The sequence below is a fragment of the Aquarana catesbeiana genome, linkage group LG10 (assembly GCF_042186555.1).
Source record: "Aquarana catesbeiana isolate 2022-GZ linkage group LG10, ASM4218655v1, whole genome shotgun sequence".
NCBI classification, from domain to species: Eukaryota; Metazoa; Chordata; class Amphibia; order Anura; family Ranidae; genus Aquarana; species Aquarana catesbeiana.
In genome coordinates, this window is record NC_133333.1 from 210,930,083 (window position 1) to 210,954,314 (window position 24,232).

The 24,232-nt window shown below is 42.7% G+C and overlaps 1 protein-coding gene across 3 annotated transcripts in view; it reads left to right on the forward strand.

Annotated features, from left to right (window-relative positions):
- Positions 1-21,749, forward strand: part of SLC37A2 (solute carrier family 37 member 2) — a 76,005-nt gene extending 54,256 nt beyond the window's left edge. For 2 of the 3 annotated variants that reach the window (XM_073603244.1, XM_073603242.1), the window contains exons 12-19: positions 882-967; positions 7,284-7,332; positions 9,433-9,506; positions 11,882-11,960; positions 13,444-13,541; positions 16,635-16,699; positions 18,948-19,007; positions 21,322-21,749. In XM_073603244.1, the coding sequence (XP_073459345.1) occupies positions 882-967; positions 7,284-7,332; positions 9,433-9,506; positions 11,882-11,960; positions 13,444-13,541; positions 16,635-16,699; positions 18,948-18,993 (497 nt within the window). In that variant the 3' untranslated portion in view covers positions 18,994-19,007; positions 21,322-21,749. The remainder of the gene's footprint in view (positions 1-881; positions 968-7,283; positions 7,333-9,432; positions 9,507-11,881; positions 11,961-13,443; positions 13,542-16,634; positions 16,700-18,947; positions 19,008-21,321) is intronic. The other variant, XM_073603243.1, reaches the window with a different exon arrangement.
- Positions 21,750-24,232: the final 2,483 nt, after the last annotated feature.

Consider the following 24,232-nt stretch of genomic DNA (forward strand, 5'->3'; position numbering starts at 1 on the left):
ATCAGATACACTAGAACAGTGGTTCTCAACTCCAGTCCTCAGGACCCACCAACAGGCCAGGTTTGCAAGATAGCTGAAATACATCACAGGTGATATCACTTGCTGCTCAGTGATTGCAGTATTCTAGTCTGCAACTCCCCAAGGTAATACTTAAAATCTGGCCTGTTGGTGGGTCCCGAGGACTGAAGTTGAGAACCACTGCACTAGAAGAAGGCGGGAGATGAAGAAAAGAGGGTGACAATGGGAGGGAGCGATTGGGTAGGAAAGCAAACTCACCCACCCATCCATGCCTCCATGCATTTTATTTTGCTGAGAAATCACTTTGATAACCACCTAAACCTAACCTAGCATTTCTGGCATTGGCCATCGTAAGTAAGGGCAGATGATTCATTTAGTATCTACTTCCTTGAATACATCTGCCCTTAGCTTAGGCATGCAAGCAGGAAGGTGTACTTAGCTGAGAAATGTATGAAATGAGGGATGTATGAAATCATTTCCCTAGGCATGAAAACCAGGAAGTAACTAAAGAAATGTAAAAACAAAAATTTAAAATGAGTAAATATGATCTACTCTACTTTCCTATCTATCCACTGATGCTAGCAGCATGAGGATTACAATGTTGACCGAGAGAGAAGTTCCACTTTAAGTACTGCATCCCTGTGTCTGGATGGGTATTAGATGATCCCTAGAGAACCATTGAAGTCTCCAGGAAAGTAATGCACTAGCCATGGAGTCCAAACCATTTTGAAGTTGTTGAAGAATGGCTGACCATTTTTTATTGATCAGCTATCATGTCAGTTTTGTTGAATTTGCTTGATTGTTGAAATACCAGGCCACCATATTACTGTCATGTTTTAATCAATGTATGAATTGTGTTCTAGGTGGGATTGTTGCAGGAGCAATATCTGATTACACTGGGGGACGAGCCATCACCTGTGCTGTCATGCTGATATTAACCGCCCCAATGGTGAGTGCTGTGACTTGACGATGATCGCAGTAATTTGTGGGCCTGTGTCCTTGCTCACTTCCCCACATGGAGGACATCCTCTATTATCTATATAATTTCTTCTTTTTGTTTTTTCTGTCTCTATTGAATATGGATTGTGGTACAGTGTTCAATTTGTTCAACCATAACAGAATAATACAAATTTCTGTATTTACACTGGAGATATATATATATATATATATAAATTTATTTTTTTTTAAATCTTTTTGTTTTTATTATATACCATATTTTAGACTCAGTGGTATCATTGTTGGGTCTCTGAGCTTTTCAGTGCAAATCAGGCAGATCACAATTGGTGGGAGATGCTGTACGCAGTAATGCCCACATGTGATGCAAAGCCTCCATGATTAAAAGAACTAAAATCCAATGAATGGAAGGATGGAAGGGGTGGGCCAGGGACAGAAAGGCTGGGGAGGAAAGCGCTAGATGATGCTGGGCTTCCACCAGCCAGCAAATGAGGCAGGTTGCATATTACTTGCTACAATTTCCAATGCACATTGTGAGAAATCTGTGCAAGACTATAGGGAAGGCTGGAAAATTCAACATTAAATCTGTTTCAAGTGTTCCTAAACTCAAAAAGTAAACTGTATTTTCTTTATCGTACATCACGGGACACAAAGCAGTCATTACTATATGGGTTTTACGCCACCTACTGGTGAATGGGCACTGGTAAATCAATCAAACAGGAAGTCCTCCTCTATTTAATCCCTCCTACAAAGGAAGTACCTCAGTTTTTTCGCCAGTATCTGTTAGGTGGATGGTCACTGATGTGACGTGCTCTTGGAGCATACTTGGAGGTCTGGATGGTTCTATTAGGAATCATGGACTTCCATCGGATCCATTCGAAAAAGCTATCAGCCAAAGTGGATGGTACCCGAGCTTCATTGGAAGAAGAGAAGATTCCTCAAGGTTTTTGCATGTAATTCAGCCTTATGGCGCTGGACCCTGTGTAATGGAACCCTGTGCAGTGTTTGTTCTGACCAAGGTGCTTTCCTGCAGGGTACTATACAGGTCCAGGGGAGTGGACACCAGATTAAGGTGGACCCAGTCTCTGAAGGTCTTTTATGACAAAAATCGCCGTGATGGGTGAAGATTGGACTCCTGTTATGTTCAGAGTCCTGCAGCAGGAATGGTAAGTCTGCATTTTTGCAGTTTCTCTTTTTTAAAAAAAAAAAAAAAAAGAGAGATCTGACTGTCTGTTCTCCCGGTGGCCACCGGGGGCAGTGTGCTATGTACTTCTTAGTCATGTGGGCTGCGGTTTCTCCTCCAGCCACTAGGGGTGCAGGCTCGCTCAGTATTGCCTATTTTTATATAGGCAGGAAGTGGAAGGGCGGCCATGATGCATGTGGCAACAGGTTCAGCAGGGCCTCTGGAGACCTAGCAGCAGCCCATGGATACTAACAAAGTGTGAGTACTTGCTATGGGAGAACTGTGTGGCAGACAAGTCATGATTATATGCTGCATGTTTACTGCTTATCCGGGGGGACTGTACAACTGTAAGTCGATACACCCCTGGATGGTTTGCATGGGTGCATTTTAAAGAGTTGCATCTCCAGTATAGTGTGCGTTTGGATGCATATGTGCTTAGCTAAATCCTGCAAGATTAATATGGCATAAATGGTGCAGTTAAGCAGGTGCTTAGCAAACTAGCTAAAACGCACAGTTGCTGAAATGCACGATTGCTAAAGATACGTGTTTTTTACATATTCGCATTAATATACATGGTTATACATGTTTGCAATAAATGATTATGGTTGCACAAAGATGCATGTTTATTCATGGTTGCATAAAGATACATGGTTGCATAAAGATGCATGTTTAGACATGTTTGTATAAATATATATGATCGCATAAAGATGCATGTTTACTTAAAGATACATGGTTGCATAAAGATGCATGTTTATACATGTCTGCATAGATGTGTGTTCCGTAATGTTGTATAAACACATTTCGTAAACGTAGGCTTGCTTATTGCGTAAATGCATGTTTCCATGGGCACCTATTGCATGAATGCGTTTTTACAGGGACGCACGCTTTCATATTTTGCCTAAATGCATAGTTGCATAAGTACATGCTTCCATGGATGCATATTGCTTAAACACATGCTGGTATGTTTTCATTTGTACTGCATACGTATGTTTATATACATTACGCTGGATACATATGCACTTGTTTGCCTGGGACTACATGCAAATGTGCTAATTTGCCTGGGACTACATGCATATGTGCTTGTTTGCCTGGGGGTACATGCGTGTGTGCTTATTGGCCTTGTACTGCATACATAAATGCATGAATGGCAAGAATACTTGAATACCTGCATGCTTGCATACCTGGGTACTTGCATACCTAAGGGGTTGAATAGAGGTAAACCAATATTCTTTTATGCCTGCATCCTTGGAGGACTGTATATTAGGTTGGCTAATATAGTTGCTGCGTTATTTACCTGTTATACTAGTTAAATCATTCCAGAAAAGAGGCAGTCGGGGGGGGAAGCAGGTGCACCGCTCTCAGGTTGAGTGATCTGGCGGTTTCCACATCCCCCGATGGGCAGTGATGTCAGAGGCTTCTAAGCCACTGTGGTGTTTGCCATTGCAGTATTTTCCTGACACATTCATTTTTCATCAGAGGAACTGTGGCCACATCACCTTGATCATGCCTGATCTCTGTTGATTGAAGCCCAAACAGGATCAAGCCTGGTTAGTATATGGATGTGAGACTGCCCGGGAATACCAGATGCTCTAAGCTTTTCCCCATGTGTGAGGGAGGCATCTGAGGCTGCTGTGTTTGAGAGTATCTCAGGTCAGTCCCTGAGGTGGTTTTGCTCCTTTAGCCAGCAAAAGCTTGATAGGTTAGGCCTTCGGGGTCTGCCAAAGAGTCGTTAGTCTTTGCCTTGCATTTGACTCTTGGAGCAGAAGGTATGAGTTCATTAAAAAAAAAAAAACCCTCAACCGGTAGCGGTCCCAAAACCAAATGGGAACATAAGGTCTAGCTTAGATTTTAAGCCGCTGGACATCCTTCTGTTGCAGGCTCTGTACATTTATGTCCCGTACACACGGTCGGATTTTCCGATGGAAAATGTGTGATAGGACCTTGTTGTCGGAAATTCTGACCGTGTGTAGGCTCCATCACACATTTTCCATCGGATTTTCCGACACACAAAGTTTGAGAGCAGGATATAAAATTTTCCGGCAACAAAATCCGTTGTCGGAAATTCCGATCGTGTGTACACAAATCCGACGGACAAAGTGCCACGCATGCTCAGAATAAATAAAGAGATGAAAGCTATTGGCCACTGCCCCGTTTATAGTCCCGACGTACGTGTTTTACGTCACCGCGTTTAGAACTTTGTGTGACCGTGTGTATGCAAGACAAGTTTGAGCCAACATCCGTCGGAAAAAATCCATGGATTTCGTTGTCGGAATGTCCGAACAAAGTCTGACCGTGTGCACGGGGCATTAGTGTTGACCTCTCTATGAGAGGTAGATTTTGGGGTCCATAGTCATCAATGACGCATATCTTTATGTGCTGTTTTTTGCAAATTGCAGTGTAAATTCGTCTTTTATTTTTGTGACTCTGCTCTTCGGGCTGACCACAGCTCTGAGGGTTCACAAAGCTTCCAGCCCAGTACTGGTCTTGCTGAAAACGCAGATGTGCCAATCTCAGTTTACCTCAACTATCTTTGTTCAGGAAGCGGTCTGTTCCAGATTTTCCTTTGATACATTTCTGCAGGAGGAAGTTGTATCCAGGTCAAGGCACGTTCCCTATGTACAGTCCTACTCAAGGTCTTTGGTAGAGGATCATTCTCTCTGTCTGAAACGGGAAGATCCAGGCAGTAGATTGCCAGAGGGCTCTGTTCCTGGGGTATTGCAGAGCTAAAATTGTTGGTTGATGGTTTGAAATCTGGAGAAGGAATAGGCAAGATAACCACTGATGCTAGCTTCTCCAGTTGGTTTGAAGGTGGCTATAGTTCAGTGGACTTGGTCTCCACAGGAGAAAAACTGCCCATCGATATCTTGGATTTATGGCCAGTACGCCTTGCTTTAGATGTTGGGACAAACCAGTTGTAGATGTAATCCGGAAATGTCTCTGCAGGCATATATCAACCACCAGGAGTCATGCGGTGGTTGATGTATATATCAACCATCGCATGACTCACCACTGATATATATACATTCTGTCTGAGACAGTACAACAAGTGCTGTCTCTATCACTAGTACATACTCCAGGTATAGATATATGACATGGGGAACTCTGCAGGTGGATCTACTTGATTCCAAGTTGCACAACAAGTGGGATCAGGTTGTGTTTGGGATGAAAGTTCCACCGGCAATAGGGGCAGATGCACTGGTAACACCTTAGGGACCAGTTCTCCCTTATTTGATGCTTTCCCTCTGTTTCGACTTGTCCCACATCTTTTGCAAAGAATCTGGGAGGTGGTAACACTGATAATAGTGTTAACCGAATTAGCCCAGGAGGGCTTGGTACACTGACATAGCGAGGCTTGCGGGGTTTGCTCCTTGAACACTCCCAGTCCAGCGGGACCTAATGGTCTTGAGTCCTGTATTTCAGCACCGTTGAGCCCCGGAAGCAGGTTTCAGGGAACCTCGATACAGGACTTGGAAATATATATATATTTTTTTTTTCCTGGGGGAAGCCAGGAAGTGGCACCCTCAGGAATATGAGTGGGACATTTTCTTTTATTTCTCCAATCAGTAGGGGAAAGGAGATTGGCCTTAAGTACCATTTAAGGGTTCAAGTTCATCCCTATCCATTTTTTCCAGAGGCCATTGTTCCTTGCATGATGTTGCGTCCTAATCCATCTCTATTGCCTAGAGTGGTTTCCAGTTTTTACTTGAATCAGGACAGTGTCTTGCTTTTTTATTTTTATTTTAATCCAGTCGGCAGGAGAAAGATCGCTACCTACTCTAGAGGTAGTTCAGACGTTCAGGGTCTACTTGAGTTGTTGGCACAGGTCAGGAATCCTGATTTGTGCAGCCAGAAGAGTGCAGGAAGGGCAGGTGGCATCCAGGTCAAATGTTTAGCAGTGGAGCCGCCAGTTTATCAATGATGCCTATGATTTTAATGAGCAAAATCCCGTTTTTTTTTTTCTGGGGTGAGATTCTCTGCCAGGTGTGTGGGAGTATCTTGGGCCATCGGCCATCAGGTGTCAGTGGTCCAGGTGTGCAAGACCGCTATTTAGTCTTTAATTTTATACATCCACAGTGTTTTTACCAGGTGGATGTCAAGAACATGGAGGAGACTGCCTTCGGTCTCAGCGTATTACAAACAGTAATAGTGGCAGTTTTTGCAATGGTGTCTCCCTCCCCTCAGGGGCATTGCTTGGGAACGTCCCATATATTAATGACTGCTCTGTGTCCTGTGATGTACAATAAAGAAATTAGGATTTTTTTCTACAGCTTACCTGTAAAATCCTTTTCTTGGTGTACATCACGGGACACAAAGATCCCTCCCCTTTTTTCTGGGAAGTGTATTGCTTGCTACAAAACTGAGGTACTTCCTGTGCAGGAGAGGTTATATAGAGGAGGACTTCTTGTTTGATTTACCAGTGTCCATTCAGCAGTAGGTGGTGTATAACCCATATAGTAATGACTGCTCTGTGTCCCATGATGTACTCCAAGAAAAGTATTTTACAGGTAAGCTGTAGAAAAAATTCTAATTTCATGCAGTTTCCCTTCTTTATTTTTACATAATCATCTTGCCAGTAACACACAACCTGTCCTAGGGTGACAATGTCTGCTCACTGTATCATATCTATGGAGAAGCAGCATTGAAACTTTGGGACAAGATTACAGAAACCCTCCTTCTCTCCTCATTTCAATAGCATAGGGGAGAGGTGTTCTGTAGTCCTCAGAGATAGCTGCGAAAATGTAACTGGAGTGTAGCACAGCTAGTACAGGCAGTGTACAGGAAATTATCAACTCTCTGGATTTCTGGCAGGATCATCAGGTAATTTTTTTTGCACTCATTGAACAGATATATTAAAACACTTTCAATCGTATATTTAACATACCAAAGGTGATTGTATAGTCAGATTGTAATAATGCACATTACAGTCTGATAGTACAACCTCTCCTTTAGATCCACCACCAAAGTGGCAAAGACCTGAAAAATTCAGAACCAGCAATCTAAAGTGATTTGTGTTTAAAAATAACCAATTCCTTCCGTTTACAAAGATAATTGAGTTTTGAATAAGTCTTGGATTTAGGATGTTCAGCATACTGTCTGCTAATCCCGCTCTCCTTTTCTGCTCTTCCAGCTGTTCATTTATAATCAGTTTGGTCAGACCGACATTTCCACCACAATCAGTGAGTCGCCATCTCCTTTGTTGGTCCTACAATGTCCTCTTCTCTGTTTCTTGTTACATTGTATCATTGGTCATATCTCCTTTCTGTTCCTTGTTACATTGTATCATTGGTTATATCTCCTCTTTGTTCCTTGTTACCAGGGCCAGCACCAGCATAAAACCTCTTTGGATAGGATAGAGGGGGTGGTAAAATCTGAATCCCCAGCCACTTGATTTGGATTCTTAAAGCGGAGCGCTGCCGAAAAAATTTTTTTTAAAAGTCAGCAGCTACAAATACTGCAGCTGCTGACTTTTAAAACATGGACACTTACCTGTCCAGGGCGCCCGCGATGTCGGCACCCGAGGCCGAACCGTCTCTCCGTCCTCGGGTGCTGCCGCCTCCATCTTCGGTAAGGGAATCAGGAAGTGAAGCCGTGCGGCTTCACTTCCCGGTTCCCTACTGCGCATGCGCGAGTCGCGCAGCGCAATACGGATGGTCCCTGCTGCCTCTGGGACCCGTGTGTTTCCCAGCAGGCAGTGGGGAGGGAGCAGGAAGTGGCGTAAATAACTGCAGATTCTGCGGCTATCTATGCCGGAAGTGGGTACAGATACCTGTAATATACAGGTATCTGTACCCCCCTCCCCCCTGAAAGGTGCCAACTGTGTCACCGGAGGGGGGGAGGAATCTGATGAGTGGAAGTTCCACTTTTGGGTGGAACTCCACTTTAACATCTTCCCGCTGATTACACGTGGGTGGGTATTTATCCGTGAGTCCTGGGAGCATGTTGCACAAGTGCTCTCCCAGCATGAAGACCGGCCTCTCACCGAAAGTCCCAGGTCTCCTATCTAACAATAGGGAACTGGAACTCCTGTAACTTTTAAATGGCTATCACAGTGATCAGTCACAGCAGCCTGCCCCTGTGTTTTTCTCTCTTCCCTGAATTGAAAGAATACATTGTTCCTTTCTCTCCTTGCAGGGGAGAAAAATGTCAACAAACAAGTGTGTAGTAAAAGAATACAAATAATAAAAATTTTTTTAAATAAAGAAAAAATTTCCAGATCAAGGTTTGTTCTAGGCCAGTGCCACGGTTAGTGTTAGGGTCAGGGTCAGTCTATTTTGGGTAGGATTTAACAAAAAAAAAAAAAAAAAAAAAAAAAGCATTTTTAAAATTAGTATCAGTGCCAGTTAGACCCCTTTCACACCGAGGGCGTTTTGCAGGCGCTATAGCGTTAAAATAGCGCCTGCCATCCGCCCTCAAACAGCTGCTCCATTGTTTCCAGTGTGAAAGCCCGAGGGCTTTCACACTGGAGCGGTGCGCTGGCAGGGTGTCAGCAAAAATCTTGCCAGCAGCTTCTTTGGAGCGGTGAAGGAGCGGTGTGTTTACCGCTCCTCCACCGCTGCTCCCTATTGAAATCAATGAGGCAGTGCTGGAATGCCGCCGGCAAAAAGCCGCTATTGTGGCGCATTGCAGGCGGTTTTAACCCTTTCTTGGCCGCTAGAGAGGGATAAAAGCGCCCCGCTAGCGGACAAAATGCGCTGCAAATCCGACGGTAAAACGCCGCTAAAAATAGCAGCGTTTTACCGCCGAAGCTATAGGCAGCTCGATGTGAAAGGGGTCTTAATGTCAGCATTGATGTGTTTTTTAGGGGGGATAAAAACAAAAGCAAAAAGCGCACTATTGTTTCTGGGCCCTACTATGGGTACAAATAATGTACACATATGTGATATCGCTGCAATCGGCAGCAAAATGCACCTTCGCCTTTTGTAGACAAAATTTTTGCACCAGCCTTGCTTGGTACGTTGTATCATTGGTTATACCTCCTCTCTGTTCTTTGTTACATAGTTTCTCTGATTGTATCTCTTCTCTGTTGTGTCATTGGTCATATCTCCTTTCTGTTCCTTGTTACATTGTATCATTGGTCATAGCTCTCCTCTGTTCCTTGTTACATTGTATCATTTGGTCTTCTCTGTTCCTTTTTACTTCATATGCTGGGTTGTATCTCCTCCCTGTTCTTTGTTACATTGTTTCACTGGTTTTATATCTTCTCTGTTCTGTCATTGGCCATATCTCCTATATGTTCCTTGTTACATTGTATCATTGGTTGTATCTCCTCTCTGCAGTCATGTTGATTGTCTGCGGGATATTGGTGAATGGGCCATATTCTCTCATCACAACTGCCGTATCTGCTGATCTGGTAAGACATCCTACTGATCCACTAACCAGTTGTCTAAAGAAGGTTTATAATGGGGACATTTGTACAGTAGTCCCCAGTCTTTTGAGTTTGCGTTTTATGAATAACAGCATAGTGACAATGCCAAGGTGCTCCACCCTTCTAACAAACTCCTTCTTCTATTGCTCCTGGTGTTGAATGTGTCTGCAGGAAGAACAGTCATTTTTTATTTCCTAGTGCTGATTGCAGAAAAAGTGTACACAGGAGGGAAGTTCCCACAAAAAGGCAAAACAAAAACATTATCTGCAGCAATATTTGTTGCTAGATGTCAATAGGGAACTGATTTAAAGCGCAACTTCAGCTTGAAGCCTAAAGACCCAGCCCCAGCTCCTATCTGCTCTTTGGAATGCTGGTGAATGTCCCACACCAATAGGATCCATCTGTCTTTATTTGACCCTCATTGGCACTTCCACACATCAATTTACTGAGAAGCCTCACCCACTACAAGCCTAATTTCAACTTTCATCTGGTATGTGAAATTTAGAGAAGATGCACTTAAGCAACTACACCAGTTAATCCAATATATTTTTCAGAGCCTTTGGCTGAATACCCAAACTGTGTTTTTTTATATACTGTACTTGGATGGTGTAATTCTTTAAAACATGTATATATTGTTTATATTAGCAAGCTCAAAAATGTCAGGAAGAGGGTGAAGGCCTAAGAGCCAAGTAGAGAGCAGGGGTTGAGGGCAGAGTGGAGGAGGAAAAGGCCAATATCAAATCGTTGTCAGGTGAGTATAAAAGGCTACAACAGGCCTACATATAACAGCGCTTGCGTCTGGGATGTGATGTCCCTGCAAACAGAATATGGTAAGGGTACGTTCATAATTAGGAAACCGCTAGACATTGAAAAAAAAAAAACATAACCTAAAACCCCTTAGGGCAGTATCAAACAGCACAGGTGTCTGGCTGCTGGAGCCACCTATCCCATATTTTATTATATTTCAAGGGGCAACCTCTATAAAGATAAACCAGTTTTTTGTGTGTAGAGTTGACCTCTGTCATCCAGGCTTGAAAAGTAGGGGGAGCAGCCTGCATCCAGTGACGTGCTACAAGCTTCCAGGCATTGAAAAGAGTTTCATGTAGGAAAACATTAAATAACTTGTCTGCATCCGGTACTGGAAGAAGGCCAATTAAACCTGGTTTAGGGTCTTATTGAAGTGGAGAACCCGTCTGGTCATGCAGAAACTTAATGTTATGCACCAAATAGGCCTGTATTGCTGGGCAGGTCCACAACAGGTAGAAAAGGGTGCCTGTAGCATCGGGGACATAATGGGCTACGGTCTGGGCAATATCTAAAGACCCGGAGTGTAGTAAGGTACACTCTATGTACAATATACAGTTGCATGAGTCTATCAGATAACCCGGGTGTAACTAATTTGCTGCCTTCTAATACCTCATCCCGCACTACAACATCCAGAGTCCCAACATCTGGTCCCCACTGAGATTTGGCCCTATTGGCTATGTGGGTAGCTGGGGGTGCACAAAGCATTGTATAGGGTGGAAAGCAACTTAGTGGGCTCCATACCTGTGACAATATCTATCAAAGGTATGGACTAGAGGTTAGGAAATGTGTTTGGGCCTGCAGAGCACGGTGAAGCTGTAGATATCTTAATGTGGTTTAAATGCCATTGTCACTTTATCCTTATTGCCACGTGTTTGTACTGTTGTTTTGTGTAAATCTTTTTAATGGAAATACTGTGTCTTGTTTTGAAGAAGAATTTATAAAATGCCATGCCAAGTATAACAATAAATGTGGGGCAGTTTTGCATGTTCATATTACGATTAAAGCGGAACTCCAGGTGTTTAAAGTCATCCTTTTCTTCAGTCCCCTCCCCTTCTCTTAGGCAATATACACTCGTTAACTTAAATTTCTAGCAAAATTATTTTTTTTTTTAAATCTAATGTATTGGTCATGGGACCACTGTAGTCCCATTCTTCTCCTTTCTGTGGCATAGCTGAGGGCATGGAATGGAGCTGCTGCGACACAGGGACTACATGGATTTGTGGTTAAAACTGCTATGGGCTTAGCCACTGTGCAGTTTGGACCCATATTAAAGACTGCTGGCTGTGGTGCCTGCATGTCACCCCTGTAGTACTGAGAACTACAGGAGGCCTTAAAAGGACAGCACAACAAAGTGCTGAGCCTCAATATCATGCAGCCAGAAGATCCCACAAAACTATTGACGGAGGAGAGTACACAAAGTTCTGCAAAGATGCTGAACATGGAGCTGAAATGCACAGAAAAGAGGCCAAGATTCCCTCTGCAGCAAAAATGAGTTAAAAAACTCAAAAATGAAATTCTACTTTAAAGGCTTTATTCACCTTTTTATTTTGCAGGGAACACATGAGTCTCTACATGGAAATTCTAAGGCCCTATCCACGGTCACCGCTATCATTGACGGTTCTGGATCTATAGGTTAGTGGGATGGTCACATTCATCTTTATAGGAAGACTAAAGCTTCTTTTGCAACATGTAATAACATGTACAGGATTAACAGAAATGTAAAAGGGAGATTTGTACAATGCTGGACTCATCTGGGCAGTTAGGAAAGAAGGTAGTGGAAGTTGTGACTGCCACATAGGCGTGTGCCAGATGTGCCTGGGCACAGCCTAATCACTGTGGGCAGTGCCACTTCCCCCTATTCCCTGGACAACAACCCCCCCCCGTGTTGTGCCTCCCCTGCAGTGCTGCTGGCTTCCCTTCTCTCCTGTTCTCTCCTCAGGCTGCCGTGGGGGATGTTTCAGAATGTAGAGTTGGAGAAGGGGCTAGTAAATATGTCATTTACTGACCCCTTCCTTTTCTAAATGAACACTTACTCACTTTGTTCATTCATAATTGAAGCATAGTAAACTGTTTACTATGCTTTGGTTTGTGAATGAACAGGAAGCTGCTCAGCACAGAGCACTATCCCGTTCATTCACTGTCCTGTGCAGCTGAGGCTGCAGAGAAAGGTGTGTCTTTTTAGCTTTGGGGTGCACACCCTAATGCAATAGGCTGTGCACATCTGTGACTTGCCACAGTAGAGCTTGCTGAATTTTTTTCATCTGACCTGTCCCTCCCCGTCACCTTGAGCAAGTGTGCAGCTAAATAACTTCTCTTGGCGGAGAAAGAACATTCTATGAAGGGTAGGATGAATTAAGAGTTGGGGAGGTTAAAGAGTTTGTATTGTGGTTGCATAGGAGGGTTCTAAGGGATTTGGGTACAGGGGATAATGCAAAGGACATGTTAATTGTAAGGTTAGTATTGGGGCTGGGGATGTGGAGTCTGGAGCAACGGGTGTGTGACTGAACATTTAGGAGGTAGTGTAGATCTCATACATTGGGGCTCAGGTGTGCACCCCCCCCCCCTTTGCATGTAGGGATATTTTGAGACTTTATACAGAAGAAATTGGAATTCCCTTTAGGCTGTGTTCACACTAGTCCGGGTGCGAATTCCAGCTTCGGTTTCTCTGCGAAGAGAAAAGTCAGCTGTTCAGCGGTTCCTCTCCATTGTAGCTGCGGATCAGCTGACTTGGGAGAGGGGGGAGGTGTAGTGAGGAGGGGAAGAGAACTTGTGTTCATAACAGAACACATCTGCATATCAGATGCGTTCCCATAGAAGATTATGTACCTTCAATTCGCACCGCAATGCCTAGAAAACGCACACTTTTTTTGGACAATGCAGAGTGGGAATGCAACGTACATATGTGAACCAAATTCATGCAAATAAATAGATTTTAAAATGTTCTGCGAATTGTATTGGTTAAAAGTGCCCCGCTAGCAGCCGAAAAGCGCCGCTAAAACGACGGTAAAGCGCCGCTAAAAATAGCGGCAGTTTACCGCCAACGCCCCAGTGTGAAAGTGCCCTAATTGTTTCCCTGTTCAGTATATGGGTTTGATTATTTTTGTTTGTCACTCAGGTGCTGCTCTGGGACCCACGTTAGCCTCTGTCCTTTCTTCCAAAGGCTGGAACTATGTCTTCTACATGCTGATTGCTGCCGATCTCCTGGCTTGTTTGGTGAGATTTGTTGCTTTCTTCGGGTATAGCTGTCAATGTAGGTGGGATCAGCAGTTCACTGTATGTTCCCAAAATTCTACCCCCTGTCTTATATTCAACAAACTAGGTCCTATCCAATATATACCACAAAGAAGCCATCTCCCACTTAACATATCTTTTTTTTTTTTTTTGCTGTACACAAGCCATATAATCATGGTAAAATGTAAATGTTATATGGTTTGTATACAATAAAAAAGATATGTGGGAGATGGTGTCTATGTGGTACATATTTGTGTACGTTAGAAGGAGCACCTACTCCTAATTACTTTAAAAAAAATAGCTAAAACTGTGTGGCTGCCCCTTTTAAGTGTAAAATAACACTTGAAAATGTGCAATAATTGTGAAAAGTAAGGTGCTACACCTTACAAAAAGTACGTATATGGTAAACATCCACAATAAGTATGAATAACCAAATATGTATAATATAAATCAATCAAATTATCAAAATTAAAGTCAATAAAGGTATAATATCCCAACACTGCTAAAAAGTGATGAATTGTGTATCTTCTATTCCAATATTTACACAAACCACGTGGGGTAAAAATGCAAACTCACCACGCCTGAATGGCCAGTAATGGCCTAGCAAGCATATATGTGAATCCACCAGGGCAGGGAAAAAAAATCCAACGACTTCCAATGACACTTATGCCCCGTACACACGGTCGGATTTTCCGACGGAAAATGTGTGATAGGACCTTGTTGTCGGAAATTCTGACCGTGTGTAGGCTCCATCACACATTTTCCATCGGAATTTCCGACACACAAAGTTTGAGAGCAGGCTATAAAATTTTCCGACAACACAATCGGAACGTACAAAGTGCCACGCATGCTCAGAATAAATTAAGAAACGAAAGCTATTGGCTACTGCTCCATTTATAGTCCCGACGTACGTGTTTTACGTCACCGCGTTCAGAACGATCAGATTTTCCGACAACTTTGTGTGACCGTGTGTATGCAAGACAAGTTTGAGCCAACATCCGTCAGAAAAAATCCATAGATTTTGTTGTCGGAATGTCCGATCAATGTCCGATCGTGTGTACAAGGCATTAGACCTCAGCCATGCTTCTCCTTCATGGACAAGAAGAAAGGGTATCATAGTGCATGAAGGTTATTCAACATCACATATATTACATTTAAAATTGATGCACTCGCATGTTAACCACCTGGTATCCGCGCTATAGCCGAATGACGGCTACAGCGCGGACCTACATTCCCGGGAGGACGTCATATGACGTCCTCGCCTGTGCACGCTCCCTGCGCGCGCCCTGCAGGGCGCGCGCCGGGCGCGTTGTGATCACCGAGTCACTGAGACTCGGCTGATCACCGATCTGTGTAAGGGGCCGGTCCCGGCCCCTTACCATGTGATCAGCTGTCAGCCAATGACAGCTGATCACATGATGTAAACAAAAGATCGGTAATCGTTTTTTTTTTTTACTCACGCTGACAGCGCGAGTAGAAAAAAAAGCCGATCACCGGATCGGATGTGAGGGACATCGGTCCCCAAGTGGAAGAGGCACATCTGCCTCATCAGTGCCCACTAAAAGTGCCACCTAATAGTGCCCACAGTGCCACCTAACAGTGCCCACAGTGCCACCTAACAGTGCCCACAGTGCCACCTAACAGTGCCCACAGTGCCACCTAACAGTGCCCACAAGTGCCACCTATCAGTGCCCACAAGTGCCACCTATCAATGCCCACCTGTAGTGCCAATCAGTGCCACCTGCCAGTGCTGCCCATCACTGCCACCCATCAGTGCCCATCACTGCCACCCATCAGTGCCCATCACTGCCGCCTATCAGTGCCCATCACTGCCGCCTCATCAGCGTACATCAATGAAGGAGAAAAATTACCCGTTTAAAATTTTTTAAAACAAAATATAAAAAAATAAACTTTTTTTTTAAAAAAAAATCAGTTTTTAAAATTTTTTTAATAAAAAGTAAAAACCGCAGAGGTGATCAAATACCACCAAAAGAAAGCTCTATTTGTGGTGAAAAAATGATAAAAATTTCATTTGGGTACAGTGTTGTATGACCGCGCAATTGTCATTCAAAGTGCGTCAGCGCCGAAAGCTGAAAATTGGTCTGGATACGAGGGGGGTTTAAGTGCCCGGTAAGCAAGTGGTTAATGTGCCATAGAGGCACCAATATAGACAGCCTTTAAAACAGAAGGGGAGTGCACTGCCGCTCCTAGCCATGGAGCCGGTGTGCATTCCACGGACCAGAAATCTCCTACTGGAAGTTATGTCACCAGAACCAGATGTGACGGCAGTGGTCTCCCCTCAACGTGTTTCACAATCCAGCGTCCTCAGGAAGATACTGAGCTTCCTGAGGATGCTGGATTGTGAAATGTGTTGAGGGAAACCCATCGAGAGAGAATCATAGCTGAGGTCTCAGTGTCTTTGGAAGTCACTGATCTTTTCCATTGCTTGATGTATTCACATATATGCTTGCTAGGCCATTACTGGCCATTTAGGTTTGGTGCATTTTTACTCCACGTGCTGGTCCATGTATTGGAATAGAAGATACACAATTCATCACTTTTCAGCACATATTTGGGTAAGATCTGGTTTGTTGAGCCTATTAAAATGGGGGTAGGATTTTGGAAATAATATCTTGTATGATACTAGAGATTCCAAACCTTCAGAAACCGTTGTAATGATTGTCTTAGGCATCTAGAGTCAATCTGCATATTATTATATCTACCAAATTAATTATATGTACATTTCCTGCCCTCAGTCCTGACAGTAAAGAAGATCTAATGTAAACACACTACAAAATTTGTAATCGAAGCCTATGTCTGGGCAAAAGAAAAAACAACATAGTCAATGCTTCTCTGTAATAGGGCACATTTCCCCATGGTTTTCACATTACAAATTATGCAAGTAAAGGAGATTACCTGTAGCTCTGCCACAAATCCAGTCCGCTCCTAACCTCCTGTACTGAGCTGACAACTCTGCCTTTGCTGCCCTGAAATTTCAATCAGTTTTGTCATTATTACTTGGCAGCGAATAGTGTTAATAAATGTTAATAAATACCGACTTCTTGTATCCTCAAGTTCCTTGCCCGTCTGGTGTACAAAGAGATTAAACAGCTCTGCCGATGTTTCAGCAAATCCAGGGGGTAAGACGACATGTTTTTTTATTTTAGATTTGCATTTTGTGCTTTCCAGTCATGTCTTTCTAACTTCCAGTAGAAATGTTTATATCCTTTGGCCTGGGATTTCACAAAAAGCTGCTGTGTATAGAGCACAGAACAAGCACAATGGAGTCCATCCCAGGATAATGGAAAGAAAAGTAATTAGTTTAGAAAAACTGTTTGTGTAGTCTGTTAAAATGTATACAAAGCTACAAACCTAGTAGAGGCCTATAGGTTCGCTTTCCTAGATGTTGTTCAAATCATAGGTTAGGTTTGGTGGGATCAGCTGGCATCCAATGTCTCCAGTAGTGCTAACTCCCATCTGGCTCCATTCCCATTTACTCTGGTGTTCTTACTCTGCTTTTGTAGCTTTGTCCATAGTATACAACCAATTTTATATCCAGCAGGAAGAGTGAGTGTCCCTTCTAATGTCTGCAGCTAGTTTGTGCAGACCCCAGAGATATGATATCTCATGACAAGAGTCCCTGATAGATGCACAAAAGTATGTGAACCCTCTCAACCCCAGCCTCTCCAAATGATGGAGTTCAGGTGTTTCCCATGAAGGACATTAATAATACTGCAGCATATAAGGACTTTTTTTTACTATTCTGCTCTTCTAACCTTGTGGGAACAGTTTTCAGTTTCACTCTGCCAGCATGACTGTGCCCTGTGTACAAAACCAGCTCCATAAAGACATGGTTTGATGTGGAGGAACTCAGTGACCTGCACAGAACCCTGACCTCAACCTTACTGAACACTTTTGGGATGAATTGGAATGTCTTCCTCATCAACATCCCAACAAGCTCATATAGGTGTGATGGTAAGGTGTCAACAGCTTTTGGCCATATAGTATTTAAAACGGCGCTCCACACAAAAGGGGAAGGTCCACTTAGCTGCCTCCCCCTGGTGCCACATTTGGATTTTTTCAGGGGTGAGGGGGGGTGCTAAACGGGTATCTGGTTTTGACAGGTACCCGCTCCCACTTCCAGGTGATCTCGGCGCAGCGAGACCACCCAAAAGTTCGGCCCCCCTCTTCCTTCCCCAGCCGCTGGGACATTTACAAAGTGAAGCGTGCCTCACACATGCGCAATAGGGAACTGGCTGTGAAGCCTCAAGGCTTCACTGCCGGTTTCCCTCACAGGCAATGGCAGTGGCAGCACCCAAGAGCCGATGGAAAAATCGGCTGGGGTGCCAATATCACTGGATTCCAGGACAGGTAAGTGTCCTAATATTAAAAGTCAGCAGCTACAGTATTTGTAGCTGCTGACTTTTAATTTTTTCTAAAGGCGCCTGGACCTCCTTTTTAATAAATTGTTAGCTGGTTTAACACTCTAACATCAACCAGACACTGAGGGGTTGATTTATCAAAACTTGGGAGTGCAGAATCTGGTGCAGCTGTGCATGGTAGCCAATCAACTTCTCACTTCAGCTTGTTCAGTTAAGCTTTGACAATAAAACCTGGAAACTGATTGGTTTTTATGCAGAGCTGCACCAGATTTTGCACTCTCTAGTATTAGTAAATCAACCCCTGAGTCTCTTTTAGGAAGGGTGACCCTTTAAGGTTTTGTGTCTGTATTGTGATATTGGGTAAATTGTCTATACATGTACATATATTAGGGTTGCGCCGATAATGGGCATTTGCACGAGTACTCATACTCGTGCAAATGCTACGATACCTGAAACCAATACCTTTTGCAGTGCGATTTTGAGGTCATACAAAATGAATGGGCTCAAATTGCACTGGAAAGAATTGCATGTGATTTTTGAACAGAACGCGCTGCTCCTGTGTGAACCCAAGCTTGTCAGTCTTCAGCCTGGGCTCACACAGGAGCAGTGCGGGAAAGCGCATGCGATTCAGGCTCCTGTGTGAACCCAAGCTTGTCAGTCTTCAGCCTGGGCTCACACAGGAGCAGTGCGGGAAAGCGCATGCGATTCAGGCAGGAATCACACCACATTCCTGTTCAAATCAAATGCGATGCAGTGCAAATTGAGCCCATTCATTTTGTTTGGGCTGAAATCGCATTGCAAGGGATCTGTACTTAGTATCAGCGAGTACTTGCCCGAAAGTATTGGTACTTCGTGCTCGCCAGTAATAAACTGCTATCGGTGCATATACACCCAATCAGTGTATTTAGCTGTTTGCCTAGAGTTCAGCTTTAAATCTGAATTATCCTTTTATTGGTCATAATCATAAAATATTATCAAACAACAAGTTGTTACTGTGTTTTTATAGTGATAGTCTGACATTAAAGAACAATATTCCCGGATCATATGAGTAGTTAAATGTACAATCGTAAGTATGAGCTGTGTCCGGGGCCCTTTGTGCTGCAATCCGCAATGTTGCTGCAATTTCCTGCCAAGTCTGAACTCAGATGCAAAACTTCCTCCCCTCCACACGGAGGTCCCATCACTACACCATACTGCAGGCCTAAAGTTTAAAATGCAAAGCTAAAAAATTTGTTCAAAGTTATAATCGCCATTCTTTTGTGAAAAAACACAAGTTTTAACCCTTTAACAACCTTACACATGTAACAAAACTATCTATGACTAACCACCCTGGGAAAACAAACAAATGCCCCTATTGTAGCCATGTTCTGTGTACTATTCCCCCCTGTATGCTGTAGATTGCACCAGAGAATGTACTTCTCTGTACTCTTTTATTCTACCAGGAGGGGGCAGCAGAGTTGAGCTAAAGAAGCTGAATACATGCAGTTTCTGCAGTAATGAGTTTTAATGAGGTGACGCTGGGGTTCGCTGGAAGTGTCTGCCAATCTAGCAGTCACCAAATATCTCAAATATATAAATTGCTGTTCACCTTCCTAGGACAGCTAAATCCAAATTATCTGGTTTCTGTACATATTTCCTCCAGTCCTTACTTCCATTTATATTATAAGTAAGCCTCGTTGTCCTGGACATGGTTATAATAGGGGCATGAATATATTTACTGATCTAATTCAGTTTAACAACTAACCGATTAACAAAACATAAGTATTGCATCTGTTAAGACTCATTCCGCCTATAATAATCTTTGTATTTCGCTGTTAATTAGTTGCTAATGATTCTACGGCCATCGGGGGGGGGGGGTTCAGATTTGGGTTGGGTTTTAGATTTTGATAATTAGGTTGCATAATCCATGTAAAGACGACCACACACAGCTGCACATTATTAAAAACAGGAATCATTTCTTGCATTTAGGCAGGATTCCATCCTACTTTTGGTTAACAAAATTAATAGTTTTTTTGTAGGTTTAAAAAAAAAATGTTTTTCATTAGAGCGCCATGCAAGCCGTGCTGCTTAGTCCTTTTACTTACACTTTTTTCATGCTGACTGTTGTGGTGGAGGAAAAAGGGTTCAATGGGGGAGGGGGGGGTGTCTGTGTTGGTACTTCTAGTTGTAGTATTCAATGGGTCAGATCAGGTGATCATGAAGACAGTGTTGTCATTATACCACCAGAAGTGCCTGGGGTCAAAATTAAAAATTTCAATGTCGGCTAAGTGGCTTACAGGTGCTCCAAGCCTAACAATTTTTTTTTTTTTTTTTTTAGAAAGCAGCCACAACTTGAGTGGAAAAGCATGTCCCCTGCCAACATGCTGCAGAGAATAACTCTTGCTCCCTGTGTGGAAGCAGTTCTCCAATCATCAAAGCTTATCCTCCCTACTGACTGGAGACCTCTGATTCATCAGGGGTGTGTGGGACCACTGCAGAGGCCACTGCTTCCACCCAATGAGCAAGGCTCTTTCTTTACAGCATGCTGGCAGGAGACTTTTCTACCCAGACTGGAACTGCCTTCTAAAGAAAACCAACTGTAATGCCCTGTACACACAATAGGATTTTCCGATGGAAAATATGTGATAGGACCTTGTTGTCGGAAATTCCGACCCTGTGTAGGCTCCATCACACATCTTCCATAGGAATTTCCAACACACAAAGTTTGAGAGCTTGCTATAAAATTTTCTGACAACAAAATTTGTTTTCGGAAATTCCAATCGTGTGTACACAAATCCGACGCACAAAGTGCCACGCTAGCTCAGAATAAATTAAGAAACTAAAGTTATTGGCTACTGCCCCGTTTATAGTCCCGACGTACATGTTTTACGTCACCGCGTTCAGAACGATCGGATTTTCCGACAACTTTGTGTGACTGTGTGTATGCAAGACAAGTTTGAGCCAACATCCGTCAGAAAAAATCCATGGATTTTGTTGTCGGAATGTCCGATCAATGTCCGACCGTGTGTACGGGGCATTAGACTTTTTGCACCTTTTTGTTTTCATTCAAATTGAATGCATTTAGCTGATTTTAAACTAAAATTTAAAATTTTGGCTTTAAACACAGTTTATTCCCAGTTTTGAATCAGTTCCTTAATGCATGCAAAAAACATGTCAAAAATTTTTCCAGTCGATGACCACTGTTTATACATTCTGTGCTTACAACTTGGTGATGGGTATTCATTATTTTCATGCAGTGATTTGTATTTTATTTATCTTATTTATTTATTTTTTTTACGTTTCTGAATCAATGTAAAGCTTTGCATGAGATCATAAAAAATATATGTTTAATTTGAAGTTTGAACTTTTTGCTTTTATTGATAATCTTATCTGTTTTATAGGTATCAAGATATGTGACGAATCCTCTGTGGCTGTTCAATGTTTTCATTCGTTTTACGGCTGGCCGGTCCAGCTAGTTGCTGCTATTAAATATTATTGAATGCGGGAAGTTTTTAATTGATTTTCTTTAAAGGATTTTGACTTGTCGCTACTAAAGATCAGAAGAGGAGAAAGGGTTAAATAATCCAAAGACCTGTCATATCATTCCTATCTCTGTGTAAAATAGGATTTGGTTTCTATTATGCTGCATTTGTTCCTGTTAAAATCCCAAACTTTTTATGTTGTCTGATGTTTATAGGGACTTATTCATAGCTTGTATATAGACCAAGGATCATTTGCAGGCTAAAAAACAATCAACCGTATAATTGTCAAGGTAGTGATATTTAATGGTATGTACATAAAAAAATAAAAATAAAAAAAATCTCCCATATTTTTCTGCGTGCAAACTGTTACTGTCTGAAAAAGCAGAAGCGGATACTCAGGCTGGTACATTATCTATGTTAGTCTAAACCAGGATATACATGTACAGTTTTTTTGCCTTTGTTCAACCAGCAGGTCGAAACGAAAAAAATCAACTGACAGATACCCACATCAACAAGATGTTGATGCAGGGATCTTTCCTGCTGTATCTTTGTATTCTGACAGAGGGGATTCCCCCCCCCCCCGCCGCCAGAATACACAGATCTACGCTTGCAGCCATTGGCTGCAAGAGCTGATCAAATACTGGTTTTCCAGCAGGACCGTTAGAACGGCTTCGGTTGATCAGACAGAAATTTGTCTGGTTCCTGTTAAACCAGCTGAAATTTGGTTTGTGTGTCCCGGGGTTAATACAAATTGTTTTTCCTCACAAACATCATATAGTATACAAGACATAAAGCAAAAACAAGTTCAGCAAACCCACAAACTTTAACAAAAAAATAAATCAATTCTAATTACACTGTTGGTTGCTAACCGTTATTGTTGCTTCTGTAGGTCTACTGATGTTCACATTCTTCACCTGCTTACATTAGATTTTTATGAGAAATTTTAAGAGAATGGGACTTTAAAGGTACTTCATATACAAAACAGAACAATTGAATAATATAAAAATATAAGTCATTTATTCAAAAAACACAAGAAATGATAAAAATATGGCTACAGTTCCAATCATAGTCCTGGGTATGCACACCTAGCCTAACCCTGACCAAATGAGAGAAATGAAGTTACATATATGTTGTTCCTACGTCCTGAAGTGTCAACATGTTTCGCCGAAGCGGCTTCATCAGGAAAAGGACGGAGGCATTCAATCAATGTTAAAAGCAGCAAACTGTGCACAACCTTAGTTGTGTAAAGAAAAACCACAGGATATAACACTGCACATACATAGTTCACATCGTCCACCAATAAAAGAATACACACACATACACGCTCCCACCCCCACCCAGACCCAACACAAACCAACAAAAAGAAGAGAGGGAAAAAAAACCAACGGAGCCCAATCCCCATACCTTAATGGTAGGTCCTGGAGTGAGCGCAGCTGGGAGAAACCAAAACGGCCGCGCTGCTTACGTCCAAAGCCAGTCCATGAAATGTAAGACTTCCCTTAGGGAGGGATGTGGTAAACTGGTGCTCTTTCCACCCCTAAAATGATTAAATTTCATTATGATGCATAATTTATTGCAGATACTGCTGCACTTTTATCTCCTTGACCAAACTAAAAACCACATCCCTCCCTACGGGACATTGACCCTTCCCAACAGGACCATCACGTTGACCATTTCTAAAATACATGATGCTAACCCCCACAAGAAATATATATATATATATATATATATATATATATATATATATATATACTTGGGTGAAACTGGATACTAACGAGAGAGGCCCCTGGAGGAGAGAAAGGAGGATAGGTCAAATAATAGTATTGGTCTCCAACTCCTCATTTAGTCAACTAGGTGCCATAAATGTCCAAAAGGTTTCTCTCTGGCAAAGCCGAGAGAACATTTCAGCCTCAGGTAACTGCATGGAGATGGACCCGATGCTAAAAAATTCCAATTTGGATGTGCCTTTGCATGGTACAGTGAGGGAAGAAAGTATTTGATCCTCTGCTGATTTTGTACATTTGCCCACTGACAATTAAATGATCAGTCTATAATTTTAATGGTAGGTTTTTTTTAACAGTGAGAGACAGAATAACAGAAAAATCCAGGAAAAACGCATTTCACACATCTCCGGAGGGATTTTGTCCCACTCCTCTCTGCAGATCCTCTCCAAGTCATTAAGGTTTCGAGGATGGTGTTTGGTAACTCAAATTTTCAGCTCCTTCCACATAATTTCTATGGGATTAAGGTCTGGAGACTGGCTAGGCCACGCCAGGACTTTAATGTGCTTCTTCTTGAGCCACTCCTTTGTTGCTTTGGCCGTGTCCTTTGGATCATTGTCATGCTGGAATATCCATCCACGGCCCATTTAAATGCCCTGGCTGAGGGCAGGAGGTTCTCACCCAAGATTTCATGGTACATGGCCCCGTCCATCGTCCCTTTGATGCGGTGAAGTTGTCCTGTCCCCTTAGCAGAACCCCCCCCCAGGCATATTGTTTCCACCTCCATGTTTGATTTGATGGTGGGGGTTGTGTTCTTGGGATCATAAGCAGCATTCCTCCTCCAAACACGGTGAGTTGAGTTGATGCCAAAGAGCTTGATTTTGCCTCATCTGACCACAACACTTTCACCCAGTTCTCAAATACTTTTATTTCACTCATTAAAATGCAAATCAATGTCTAACTTTTTTGAAATGCGTTTTTCTGGATTTTTTGTTATTATTCTGTCTCTCACTGTTAAAATAAACCTACCATAAAAAATTATATACTGATCATTTCTTTGTCAGTGGGCAAATGTACAAAATCAGCAAGGGATTAAATTCTTTTTTCCC